The following is a 14,319-nucleotide window of genomic DNA, read 5'->3' as shown; positions in this document are numbered from 1 at the left end:
TTTGTGGTGTCTTGTAAGCACGTGTGGGGTGGGCATTGTTCAATGCAATCTCAGCCCAGAGTAAGAGATGTTTAATCACTAGCTGTCAGGGAATCCCCCTCTCCTTTAATTAGACACAACAGAACATTGAGCTGCAGGAAGTGGTTACCTTCTTTTTTGCCGCCAGAGGCCGCAAGTGTCCCATTTTTATTAAGAGACGGTCTTTACTTTCAGACTCAGGCTGTCTCACTGCCAGAAGTTGCTGGGAATGAGACTTTTCCATCAACAAAACGTATTTCGAAGGTCTTTTGATAAAGCTGTACAAAACTAACAGGGAATAAAACAAATAGCGGCGTGACATAAGTTGGCAAAATGATAAAAATAGAGTATGACGATGCCGTTGTGTTTTAACTGTCCAGTCAGATGTGGTGCTGAAATGCTGCATCCGTGCATCTGCACTTTGTGTTGGGTTTGGCTTTTACAGTAGGCTACATACACTAAAGGAGCTGTTCTCCTTCAGACAGGAGCTAAATAGTTACATTGAATGTAACTAGACTTTCCACCGATAACCTGTCAAGCAAGTGCCAACAAACTTAACCTGCGGAACACTGAGTTGAGAAGTAACTGTAATATGCTCTTTCAGACGCCTACATGTCATAAACATGATGTTTACTTTTAAATAAACGGCGTCCCTGCGCGAGCTTTATAATTGCCAATTATTGTGCTCAGAGACACGCTTGCAATTTATATTGCTCTGTAAAGCTGTAGCCTGGATACAGGAGAGAGCGTCCTTGGTATTTGTGATTGTAAAGAACTGGAGGAGAAAGATAGCCGAGGGGGAAGACTGATAATTTGAAGACTTGCCAGGGGTACATTGTCAAATTCAAAAGGCATTTCAAAGAACCTACCATTCACTTTTTTCATTCTCTCTTCTTTTTTCTTCCTTCTCTGTCTTTTTTTTTCGCTTTCTTTCTTTTCGCACGGTTGCAGGCCGTTTGAATCGACCAATGGGCCTTCAAGTTAGAGACATTGGAATGTAAATGAGCCCAGCGCGTGCTCCCGGCGCAGTGAAAGCTCGGGATTGTTTATTGAGCTCCCGGAGCCACGCGCCTGGCCCGGGGGAGTCGGCGTGCAGAAGAATCACACAGCGGGGGCGGGGCCTGGCTACGAAGCGTGCGTCTCCAAAAAGGGGTGGGTGGGGTGTGTGTTGGGGGCGCGTGTTGAAAAAGAGGAGTGTTGCCAAAGTTTGGGTCAGATCGGCTCGTGGAGTAAAAGCAGTCAAGAGAGACTTGGACTAGAGTTAGCCACACGGTCCCCACGCGAAGGACACGAGAGCTGTACACTGCCAACGCTTTCCACTCTTCCTCCTCTTCTCGTCCCACTGTTAGGGGCTGCAATCGCCCTCTGCATCCATCCTTTCAGAAGAACTGTCAGCGAGATGGAAACTACAACCATCACCACCACGCAGACTGCATTCACCTTTGGACTTACTGAAAGACGCGCCAGCCTCAGCCTGCACGCCCCGGCCCAGGACTGCACGGTCCCCGCGGCGCACCCCAACACCAGCGCTGCCGGCTTCCAAAGCAAAACCAAGGTGCTGAAGAGACAGCGCTCCAGCTCGCCGGAGCTCCTGCGCTGCAAGCGGCGCCTAAGCTTCAACGGCCTCGGCTACTCCATCCCTCAGCAGCAGCCCGTGGCAGTGGCCCGGCGGAACGAAAGAGAGAGAAACCGGGTCAAACAAGTCAACATGGGTTTCCAAACGCTGCGTCAGCATGTGCCCAACGGCGCCGCCAACAAGAAGATGAGCAAAGTGGAAACCCTGAGGTCTGCGGTGGAGTATATCAGGGCTTTACAGCAACTTCTGGACGAGCACGACGCTGTGTCAGCTGCTTTTCAGTGCGGGTTGCCGTCCCCGACACTTTCCAACAGCTACTCCGCCGACCCGGAGTCGCCTCACTCCACTTACTCATCAGACGAAGGTAGTTATGAGCCCCTGAGCTCCGAGGAACAGGAGCTGTTGGACTTTACAACCTGGTTCGACAGGTACTGAGGCTGACAGCATCAAAACCACACAGCAGCGTCTGTGCGTACAAGCGGCTGGCTTCTTTCAGAAATGCTGACAAAGACTTGATAAAGGCATCAGATCTGTCTTGCCCTCCGTGCTTGGAAAGTGATCTGTTGCCTCCCTCCCTCACCCGGGCTGCTTCTGCAGGAGCAAAGCAATAGTGAGAAAGAGAGAGAGAGCGTGTGTGTGTGTGTGTGAGAGAGGGAGCCTGTTGTTGCATAGAGCACGAATAGTCGCCCTGATGTCCCAACGAGGAGGAGGGAGTTGGACTTAGTGTCGCGTTGACGCGTGGAAGTAAAGAACTGTTGATGTTATGTTTGAATAAGTGCAATTAATTCGTGACACAGCAGGTTCTGCAGAGACGGAGCTGCGGTTCCAGGGGACTTGTTTGATGATGAGCGTTTCATCAGAGCAGGACTGCCTTCCTCACGCTGCCACGTCTGTTGGAAGACATCAACAAAGATGATGGATCAACAGACCCTATCGCAATGTACATGTTTTCCCCATTTGATAACACAATTGTATCATACAGCGAATTGTTTTAACGTGAAGACATATTTTTGTACATTGAGTCAAACAAACAATGTTCACTGCCACTTTTCCTGACAGTGTTTTGAGTGCAAGCTGTCAGTGAGGCAGTGAGTTGGCATGTATGAGTTGTGTGTGACTGGACAGCAATGTCAAGGCTACTACATGTGACCGACTGTAGTTATTTTGTTTTTGTTTTTAAATAGGTGATAAGGAGACCTTTATTAATGTATGCACTTGTTCTCCGTTTCCCGTAGCCTAAAATGTAAATATTCGATTTTAACAGATATATTTTGTGTAAAACGATTTTTATAAATAAAGATTAATCTATTTATATTATATGCTTTTTAGTGGTTTGGTTTTTCAGCTGGCATTGCAAACATTTACGCTCAGATGTGTGTGTTTGAGAGGTGTGTGCAAGTTGTGGTGGTAATTGAGCAAACCAGGGAGCTTCTCTTCTATTCAAAGTCCCTGCATGACCTTTTCCCGACTTGGTTGGGTACACGGGGGAAAATTGCGCAGCTGGGTGAGCACTCAATAACCATTATAGACGTGCACCTTACAGCGCTTTGTCTGCATTCAGGACGGGGAGATTAATATTACGTTTCATGCATTGCATTGTTTCTTTTGCATACTCTGCCTTTACCCAATAGCCCAGAGGGCCTGGAGCGGAGAAAGAGAGGCAGCGGGGAGGAGGGGTGCAATTCACTCCTCTCAAAGGGTATAGACACTTTGAAATACGGCCTGGGGAAAGTCAGCAAGACAATGAGACAGGTCAAAATTCTTATTGCCCGATTGAGATCAATCTAAATAAAACCTGGGGTTGTAGACTAGTCGTATCCCCAACTGTGTTTTTCATGGCGCACACAGCCCAATCAAAAAGCCCATCTCCTGCAAAATGGGGAGCACAACACCACATTGTGAGCACTATTGTGTGCGCCTTTGCGCCTCATTATCTCAATTATGGCATTTCTTCTATTGTAATTAAACACTGATGCCAAATTCAGCGAGGCAGAACGAGAAATAACGAGTTTAATTTCACCTGGTGCTCTCTGTGGGAGTGGAAAATTGGGAACAAGAGGGGCTGACTGAAGCTGGTCTTATAGCCGTAGTATTTTATAATACATTCAAAAACAAAAATATATCAGGAGCCAACGTTGATCCAACAATAAAAAAACATGAGTAATAGTGGTAGGGTAAAATTGGACTTTTGAAATCCTGCCGAAAAGTAACAGACTGAATGACAAGATGAATGGGGTGCTTTTTTCTTGTACCTGAAAGTGTGCCACATACAGATGCACTCTCTCTCTCTCTCTCTCTCTCTCTCTCTCTCTCTCTCTCTCACACACACACACACACACACACACACACACACACGCTCGCTGCAGCCTGCAGGTGTAAGCCACGTGCCTGTGACAAAGGCTCTAGCGTTCCCATTGGTTAATGGCTCGCGCAGCCTATGTGAGTCCTGTAGGTGAAGGTAGCGACAAATTCAAACAAGTGACAAATTGCATTAATTATGCTTTGCGTTATAAACTTCTAAGTCACCGGGACTCGAAAAGACAGCTCAATGTTGGGCGCAAAACACCCCGCTGCTCCATTATTATGCGGTTGAAATGGTGTTTCTTATATCGTTCAGTATCAGGCAGAGGCCAGCGCACAGCGCACAAAGATGGATATGCAATTTTCCCCTCAGCCATATGTAGGGAGGAGCAGGGGCGAAAATAGATTTATTCATGTCATTTTGTCCGTGGGTCATTTTCGCTTTGACAATGCATGAGGGTGATGTTAATTTTGATGTAATCCAATGGTGAATAATCAATCACATGCAACTCATTTATGCATGCGTTTTCGTGTGCAAAGCCATAATCTATGCATAAACCATGGAAACGCCAAATGCGCACATACCTACACTATTATGTAGGGCTAAATTGGCCGTAAGTGGGGTGGTGAGGGGTCAGCTGTTGCTCTGAATGCTGTCATCAGAGTGCTTGGTGGATTTTTAAGCCATTTTTCATGAACACTAGGCCATCCATTATTTCTGTGTGTGCTTAAATTGCGCACTGCTGAGCTACTTTTGGTGTGCAACCTTCCTTACTTTTATTTTTTGCCCCATTGGCAAAAAAAAGAGAAACAAAACGCTTCAAGAAATAATTTTAGAGATAGATGATATTTACATGAAAACAGTCTAACTGCCACTAATAACACAACTGTTTTGTGTCTCATTACTTTCACTTTGGTCATAGAGAGTCTTGGTGTGATTCATTTAGAAATTATATGCTAAGCATTACCATTTAGCAAAACTGAAAAACAGTATTTTGTGAAAACATTCACTTATTTCACATTAAATTATATAGGTGGCCCATCTGCTGATGTATGTGGCAGAGCTGGCTGCAGGAAAGAATCAGTACCTGGACCATCCAATCACAGCTCAGAACCACATGGGCCTGCAGAGCAACAGGTGCATCAGGAACTGCAGAAAGAGTTAGCTACTGAGCTCAAAACATTGGGAAACAAGACTTTGTCTTAGTATGCACCACAACTGTCTATGTCTTTGATTCTTTAATAAAACACAATTACAACAAACCAAACAAACAACTGACATCATTTTACTATGCTCAACAGAGTCAATATAATATCATACACTCCAAATGGCTTATGGCAGATAAAATAACTTGACTCCTTTAAGTTGACAGTAAACTTAGGCATTGTTTTCGCAGAGAGTAACTGATATTAACAACACACAAACCTATAGTTGCTCTGTGAGATACTGCTCAGAGCCACAGCTGGAAAGATGCAAATACAACAAATATGCTTCAGACAAAGGAGGAATGACCAGAAACAGAGTGGGGATGTTGTCAAATGAAGAGATGGTGCATAACCTTGAGCAATGCTTACAGGGGTGTTAATGTTTAAGCAGAGGTACAGGCACGTTTATATTTAACATACAGACAGAAAACATGCTGAACTGATTTGGAGTACACTCGTTAACACCCCCACCACACACACATGCACACACACACACACACACACACATACACAGGGCCGTGCAGCTGGTTTAGAGACAAATCTATTGACCCTTTTACTATTGAGTAAGGTCCTGGGTTGCAGAAGCACTATGGGCACACAAGTATTTTGCACTAATCACTGCTACTTCTCCTTTTTTGCCCTGCTAGATGTTATGGTCAGTCACCGCAGGTCACATTGGATCTGAGCCATGAAAATAAAGGCCTTTTAAATTTACTCCTCTCTCTTGACTAAACTTAGAGAGTTTCTGGTGCTGTTCATGCAGCCCAAGCAGTTTTACTTGTCAGATTTTCCTTAAAAGAGAGGCTTACTATAAGCACAGCATGAGTTGACATTTGAACCGGTTCAGATGCTAATATCTGCTGTAATGAAATATTCTCTTACTCAGCATTCATTATAGTTTAGTTTTTGGGATTCAAATTCAGGCATAATTCATCTGCTAAAGATGTTCTGCAGTTAAAATCAGAATCATGCACAGACTTGTATTGTTCAGCATTGTGTTGAAGGAATAGACATGTGGATCAGCAAAATGGGCCCATCACATTTCATTTGATCATTTCTCTCAATGCAAGGAAATATCATAGGGCCACTCCAGTGTGCTGGAAATCCTATTCCCCACACCGAAAGTCTTACAAAACAGGAGTCTTGCTCACAGCCGCCAAGTCAGTCTTACTTTCTGACAAAAAAGTCAGTCATTCGACTCGTGTTTTTCTAAAAAAAGAAATCTTTCTCTTTTCAAATGAACGTTTGAATGCGTGCAGCTCAGCACTTTTAACTGACACCTCTGAATGTGTGTGAATAGGCCCTAAACTTCAGACAACCCAGCAGAGGAGGAACCAAGCTCAGGCCTGAAGGGTGGAGGGATGGAAGAGGTGGGGATGTGTGGTAGGGTGGAGGTGGCGGGGGCTGTGATTTGCATGGGCCATTGTGCTGCACAAGTTTGGGTGCTTTTTTTTTGGCCTGGGCCCTTTTGGCCATTTACTTCCACTCTGGCTGGCTGTGGCGGGCTGTGAATAGTCTCTGCTCGGAGGAGACACAAAGGCGCTTTTGTGCGACGGCCGCACCATATTCATCATGTAATGCCTGTAAGACAAATCTGATTGGACGTCTCTGTCACTTTGATGTGGGTCCAGAGTGCGAGTGGCCCTGAGATTGCTAACTTCACTCTCTATTGCCTATTCTGCAGCATTGATATGGGGGTGGAGGCAAGGGGGAAAGAGGAAAGGTGGCTCGGGAGGAGAAAGAGGAGGGAGAAGGGAGAGCAGGCAGGGGGTAGTCCTCATTATTTGCAGGAGCAAATTCATAATAAATTTCCCCATTCTACAAAACCGGGTCGAGATGATTGACACTACTTTACGCCAGCCCTGACAAAAGCCCTGATTTGAGCAGAATACCAAATGAATGGGGCGAGCGTGGACTCAATTCAAACAATTTTAATCTCTCCCTGTCCTCTCTTATTTCTCCTCTTCTCCTCTCTCCCCCTTTCCCTCACACTTACCCTCTTTTTTCAACTCCAACTCTCCTGCCTCTTTTGTCCAGTGCATTCTCGTTTTACAGGGTAATTCTACTCCAACGGATGTGCTAATTGTGCTGGGTTAAACTGGATGCTGGTGGACTCCTCTGATACAGAGCTTATTCTTGCCTAATGACTGTAATGATGGTTCAGAGCGACTGCAGCCTGCAGCCTGGACTGGACTGCTTGTACAGAACTCAAAAGAAATGTTTTTTGTTTTTTTAACTTGTGTGGGCTAACTGGGAGTGATAGAGCAGAGTTGGAGCTGATGTCTAAGGTTAGGTGTAGGAAAGAGGATGATGGCCACAATGATGGGACCATAGACTGGAGCTGCTACAGAAATGGTGCCACAGAATGATGCCTTTAATTGCAGGATAGACTTACTGCAATGTAACTGCAGGCAAATGAGGAAAACATGTTTTGGATTCACGAGAACCAAGTTAGGGACAGAGACAATGGTTAGTGATGAGTGAGTAGGAGAAGAACGCAGAATTAGTATACATGTAGTGTGCAAATAGTAGGATAGTAAGATTAACTGTGATGAGAGTGAGTACAGTGAGAATGGTACTTTTCTTTACTGATGACTCCAAATTTCAAATTTGGGCAACACGTTGAAGCCCTGGTCAAACAAGAAGCAGTCATCACAGTGTGAAATGTGATAGAATGAGACACCTGTTACATCTCCCCAAAGCATTTTGTTTGCATCAAGCAGAACCCTTAATGGAACAATAATAGTTAATAATGCCAGGACACACACATTAGCAGACATTCAGTACTGAGACCAAAACCTGCTGTGAACAACACTTGCTGACTTTTTAAGTTGGGGTTTTGCCCAATCACCTTGATACAATCCAAATTTTGTGGCTATTATAGAACCGGTATCTTAAGCAGTGGTGAAATTTAGCTCAGTACATTGCCAAGTACTGTACATGAGTACAAATTCCATATACTTGTACCTAACTTGAGTATTTTAATTTTATGTAACTTTATAGGCCTACTTCTACTCCACAACATCTTAGAGGCAAATATTGTACGTTTTACTCCTTTGCATTTGTTTGAAGGCTTTTGTTACTAGTTACTTTTCAGAAATTCCCTTCCTGTCCAGTGAAAACTAGGTATGTCCAAATTTAGTGATTTCTAACGCGAGTGTTTCTGATAAACTGAAGGGTTAAGTTCCTTTATGGGTTGAGAAAATTCTCCTTCTTCTTAACCTAAATAGACTATTTAAACTACCCAACAGTATATAAAGCAGTTGAAATGAGCTCAGCCTTAAACATCTACAGCAGTAAAATGCAACATATATCATAATGCATATTGATGCAATATTAATCCAAAAACATGATATATAATAGTAAAACACTGACAGGGACCATCTTACCATAAAATGAGTAGGCTACTTTTAATTTTGACACTTTAAGTAAATCTGTTGATAATACTTGCTTTTTGAATGCAGTTTTGAATGCAGTACTTTTACCAGTAGTGTTTTCACAATGTGGTATTAGTAGTTTTACTTAAGTAAGTTGTCTGAATACTTCTTTCAGCAATGATCTTAAGACACTTTCAGATTTGCTCCAGCACTCAGCTGTTGCATGAACACAACTCTACAACAACAGTACTGCCCTTTAACTGCTTGAACGTATTCTTTTATGCTGTCAGTTTAGTTTAGTACATTGTACTAGAATATTCATACCAGTTCTTCCTTTAAGTATCATTGTAAGTATGTTTGCTGCTCTATAGACCTCCTCTCACCTCACTAAAAACTGACCTATACTGCCCCGTTCATCCCCCTCTTGTGTGTATGTGTGTACACATATATAAGACGTTAAGTCATCCACGAACAAAACGGTAACTCCCTTTAACTGTCTCTCTAAAAACACGTTATGTGTGGGCTTGCTGTTTGTGTGTGTGTGCGTGTGTGTTTGTGTGTATATGTGTGTGTGTGTGTGTGTTTGAATAGCTTTCACCCATTACCTCTGTTGAGATCAGGTGCATTCCTTCACTCAACGATAGGTTATGTCTCAAAGTTTGTTTAAGCATGGGTTGGTGTGCAAATTTTATGATTGTCTGCATGTTAGAGGTCACACCACTAACAATGAAAACCACTTTCCACTATAGTTTTGGTGCTGTGTCCCTCCACACACACACACACACACACACACACACACACACTGTCATGTCCTTGGGTTCTCAGCAGGTTGGAGCTTGCCCCTGGAGAACCTGTACACAGGGACACACCATGGCTTCATCAGCCTCTGACACGCATTGCCCACAGCTTTGGATCACATGCTTCATTCTTCCATTGTTTGATTCAGACAGACAGTAGGACACTTAGATATTTTCTTTTATATGTCTTGTGAATATCTCTGCATGACACAATAGAAGTGCTGTCTTTATGTATCAAAGCTTAGTGTACACTTGCTTCTGGTCATTAAAGGTTTGGGTGTAAGAGCTCTGAATGAAAACATGACAGGACATGCAGGATTTAGTAATAAAAAAAATTATCAAGTAAAGGTGTGTCTGATTGATCTGGTTTCACAGCCTCAATGTTGTTCACATTTTATTCATACGCCTACACATTTGTATATTATCTATAACCATAATATTTCTCTCGCCCTCTTTGATCTCATTTTATATTCCTTAAATCCACTGAGAGAACATAAGTACTGTACTTAATTCCAAAGTCAACAAACTAACTTTATTATTGTAGTATTGAAATTTTATGCTATTTTAGACTTGCAGAGGCAAACTATTGTACGTTTTACCAAATTCCATTTGTTTGACAGCTATAATTCCAGGTTACTATTATATACAAAGCATATGATCCACTTATAAAATATGCATTTTTGTCTATTCCGTTATCCAACAGTAAAGTGCTTAAAATAAGCTCAACCATGACCAGCTACATCAGTAAAATGCTGCTTAATGCACCAGAGATAACAATGGATTCGTGGCCTTTCTGCTTGCATAATAACATTATTTTGATACTTCAGTAAGTACAGTATATTTAGTACTTTCACTTTTATTTTTTATTACCTTTTTAATGCTTGTAATGGAATTTTAATGCTTGGAATAGAATATGTTTACAGCTTGGTTGGATTGTAAACAAACAAATGTCAACAACAGGGAGAATGCCCCACTGCATCCACACTGCATCCACTTTAAGCAACTGTCAGAATGTGATCAAATGATCGAATGACCCCCTCTCCACACACACACTCACACACATACACACACAAATCCATAGTCCCAGGTCCCTCTGCACCCCACAACCTATTATCAGCAGATATGCCCTGGCTTACAGAGTCCTGCCCCCTCCCTAAAACAAGGTAAAGGGAGGATTAGTGAGCACCATTTGGGGGCTCCTTTCAGCCCCCCATTTCATTTCATTAGCTTGTGACCTCTCCAGTTAATTATTTTGATCTGGCCAAAGGCTTGGCCTGCTTTTAATGATCCTGACTGACTCACCGCCCCCATCAGAACGCACAATACTTAACACACCCATTGAGGGCAAAAATAGGAGGGGTGAAAAGGAAAGGGGAGAGAAAAGAGAAAGATTGAAAGTGGCATTTACCAGTCACTGCCGACGTTGTATGGAAGGGAACCTGGTAATGGCAGGGTGGCGTCACGCCCTCAGACTTTTTGTCAGAATATGCTATTGTCCCTTGCTGATGGAGTGGCTCTCCTTTTTAAAGGGTGAAATTGTTGCAGAGGTTTAAGCTGATTTCCAATGAAAAAAGAAAGAATAAAAGAAAGGGAATCCACTGCACCACCTCCTCAAAAATAACAGTAATGGGGGAAAAAGCTGGTCTTAAGGAATCATTCATCTGAAGTGTCATGGCACTGAGGAATTGTTCCATTGCTATTGGGCCATTCAGGGTTCAGCGATACAGTTGTGTGATGACAGTTATATCCAAGTAGATGAAACACAGCTGATGATGGAAATAGACAACAAATAAAAATGTATCTACCTAATGTGAAGACTTTCAGGTAAATATCAACATATGGTAATTATTTGACAAGTTAAAAGCAAAGCATGTGCACATACAATTATATTTTTATTTATGTAGCTGGCTTAGCTCCTCTCCTCTCGTCTCCTCTCAGTCCACCTGTCTCTCTGTTGCTGTGCTGCACTAATTGCCTGTATTTGTTCTTCCTGTGGGTGTTTGTGAAGGGATAGCTTTCGTTTACCCATGGCCACACAGCTCCATATTGAATGCAAACACAATAAAATCGAAGCAGCTTGTGCTATTTAACGCTTTATGGCCATGCCACCCAATACATTTCTCATTTTAAACAAACAAAAAGTTTTAGAGGTGGAGCAAGTTGATGGTTGGGTTAGTCTGATATTCTTGTTTTTTCCCCCTGCTTTGCGTTCTCTCTAAGTCTGTTTTTGTGCCTTGTATTTGCTGGCAGCGCTGCTGGCCAGTTTACTCTGTCTGGCTATGCATGTAAAGAGTGTCCCCTCTTTGTTCCAGCCTTGGGCCCACAGCCAAGCTCCCCCTTCAAAAACTTAAGCCACACACACATGCACACAGTACTCCACTCACCCCTTTTTACTCTCCCAAACAACTCTCTCCCTCTCCCCTGTGCTGCCCTCAAATTGCACATAACAAAAAAGGAGGATAGAACTGCAGAGACAAGCATCACTTTAAAAAGCAGGTGTCCAGAACTTTTCAGTGCTCGTCGATTTCAAATGGAGACCCTTTAACCTCCATGCTTTTCTAGCTGGTGGCTGAGGTAGCTAGTCAGAAGCCTAATCAGTCTCGTCTGACAATACTGGGAGGTTGAGGGCTGTCAGTCCTTCTTTCAGACAGGGGCTCCAATGAAGCCGTGGCAGGGGAACCCCTGATTGATTAGTGCCTCTTTATTGAAGTGCATGTGTGTGTGTGTGTGTGTGTGTGTGTGTGAGCGAGAGAGTGTGTATCTATAGGGGACCCAACTAGGAAGCTTTATTTAAATCCAGCCAGAGAGAGTACTATAATTATGACTTTTTCTTTCTGATGGCTGGTTAAAGCTGACAGAGAGGGTTCTTATGGCTCACTTCACCCTCTCAACATCCTAAAGAGAGATTATTACTGGCCCCAAGAGCTTGGGCCAGTCAGGCTCATCAGCGTGGCTTTATAGGCCTGAGAGAAGGGCCAGGTCCAGTGTAGGAAAAAAAAAAAAGACACAGAAAAAAAGGGTGGAGGACTGAGATGACAAGTCACTGTGTAATCCCATTTCAGCCTTATTCACTGATGCCAGAGGACTGAACAATTTATGTGCCCAGTATGTCAAATAAATAAAACCAGTACTAACAGAGAGAAGCGTGCCAGTTCACCGCTATCACTGGCATTTAGATGCATTACCAACAAAAAAACAAACAAACAAACACCACTGGAAGCCGACTGCAGGTCAGATAAATTAGTAAAATCTGGCTGATCCTGTGTGGCCTTGTTGGTAGGAGGTCTTCCTTCTATCACCCTCTCTCTTTCTCTCTCTCTTTTTATCAGGTCATCCACTATCAGTATGTGTCTGTATCCCCCTGCAGTTGCAGCGCTGGCTGCGCCTCAGCCCTGCTTCTATTGTTCAGTGGCTGCTCCTATCTGCTGACCACAGACGTCTGTGTACTCACCTGCACTGTAGGTGGGCTGCCTCATAATTTATACATTCGACTTCACTTTCATTTGTTGATTCTCTTCTATTGCGTTACGTGCAGATAAGCAAGCAAACGAATTGTGGTACTGGTAGTAGGGCAGAAGGGTCAAATAAAGCCACTAGAGAGACATTTCAATCAAACATTGTAAAGCTGTAATTTGTGCCAGACTATAAGGACGATTTTGTTTTAGGCAGGCCTGTAATAAAATGAATAATTGAGTGGGTTACTGGTCATTATTAGTGTGTACAGATAAGTAACAAGAAGAAATGTATGCAGTAAGTGAGTAGGACAGTGATAGAAGAAGTATTCAGATCCTTTATTTAGTAAAAATAGCACTAACCACAATGTAAAAAGTCTTCATTACAAGGAAATGTTTCGCATTCAAAGTCTCACTTAAATATTATCAGTAAATGTACTTAAAGTATCAAAGGTAAAAGTACTCATTCTGCAGAAAATATGCTCCTGTGAGTATTATATTGATATATATTATTATTGGATTATTGTTGTTGATCCATTCGGTGTAAGTCCCATTTTACTGATGTACTTGATGTAATCTATAACAATGCAAGGTTATCAAATGTTTGTATGGAAAGTCTTAATTCACAAAGTAACTACTAAAGTAAGTAAAGCTGTCAAATAAATGAAGCTGACTAAAACATACAATGTTTTTCTCTTAAATGTGATGAAGTAGAAGTAAGTGGCTTGAAATGGAAACAATCAAGTACGCATGCATCAAAACTGTATATAAAGTACAGAGTACAGAGTAGAGTACTGTAAATGTAATTAGTGACATTCCACCACTGGACTAGGACTTTTACCTTTTCAGATGGAGCAAGTCACTATGTGTGCATCCCTATGTGTGCATCCCTATGTGTGTCTTTTTGTGTGCGTGTGAGTCTGTTCACATTGTATCTGGACCATTATAACATGCACCTCTGGGTGTGACGAGACTTTAGTTCTACTGACAGTGTCACATTTTACATGTGCAGGCCTATGACACAGACACACACACACACACACACACACATGCTAGACCTTCAGGTTATCCTGGAGTCCTTGAACCACATTGTGTTGTCATTTGCCCGTGGTACCTACATAACACATCACAATTACAGTCACTCCTCCAACCTGACCAGCTTATTGTTTGTACCTGCACATGGAGGTGGACGTCTATGAAGAGTTTCTGGGTGATGATTGTTCTTATGGCACTATGCTGAATACACTGGGTATTCATCAGCAGGTGAAAAATGAGGCTTAGCTTTGACAGCATTCATACACTGATTCATGTTGAATCACCTTGTTCTTGTGTGAATAGCAGTCAACTAAAACTGGACACAGTGACAGACCTTAGAGTCAATATTTAGACTCAGGTAGAGACTGCTTGGCTTCCCCCCCTGTGTTTTTGTTGCTGGTGGTAACAGTTTTTGGCCCATGCTCTCACATGCAAACAGGACAGGCAGTTCTTGTCATTTGACTCCCGGGATTAACAGAAGCAAAGAGTGTAATCCTAACACTTTGAAGTGTGTAAGATCTTAGTATCTCACATCACACAGAGCACACGAAAAGACG

General features: G+C 42.8%; 1 protein-coding gene across 1 annotated transcript; it reads left to right on the top strand.

Moving 5' to 3' along the window:
* The first annotated feature begins 1,417 nt into the window (after positions 1-1,417).
* ascl1b (achaete-scute family bHLH transcription factor 1b) lies at positions 1,418-2,029 on the top strand. Its single transcript, XM_046038655.1, has one exon. It carries the CDS (start codon positions 1,418-1,420, stop codon positions 2,027-2,029), a length of 612 nt encoding a protein of 203 aa, XP_045894611.1.
* Positions 2,030-14,319: the final 12,290 nt, after the last annotated feature.

The sequence above is a fragment of the Micropterus dolomieu genome, linkage group LG22 (genome assembly GCF_021292245.1).
Source record: "Micropterus dolomieu isolate WLL.071019.BEF.003 ecotype Adirondacks linkage group LG22, ASM2129224v1, whole genome shotgun sequence".
NCBI classification, from domain to species: domain Eukaryota; kingdom Metazoa; phylum Chordata; class Actinopteri; order Centrarchiformes; family Centrarchidae; genus Micropterus; species Micropterus dolomieu.
This window is presented reverse-complemented; position numbering and strand designations above follow the sequence as displayed.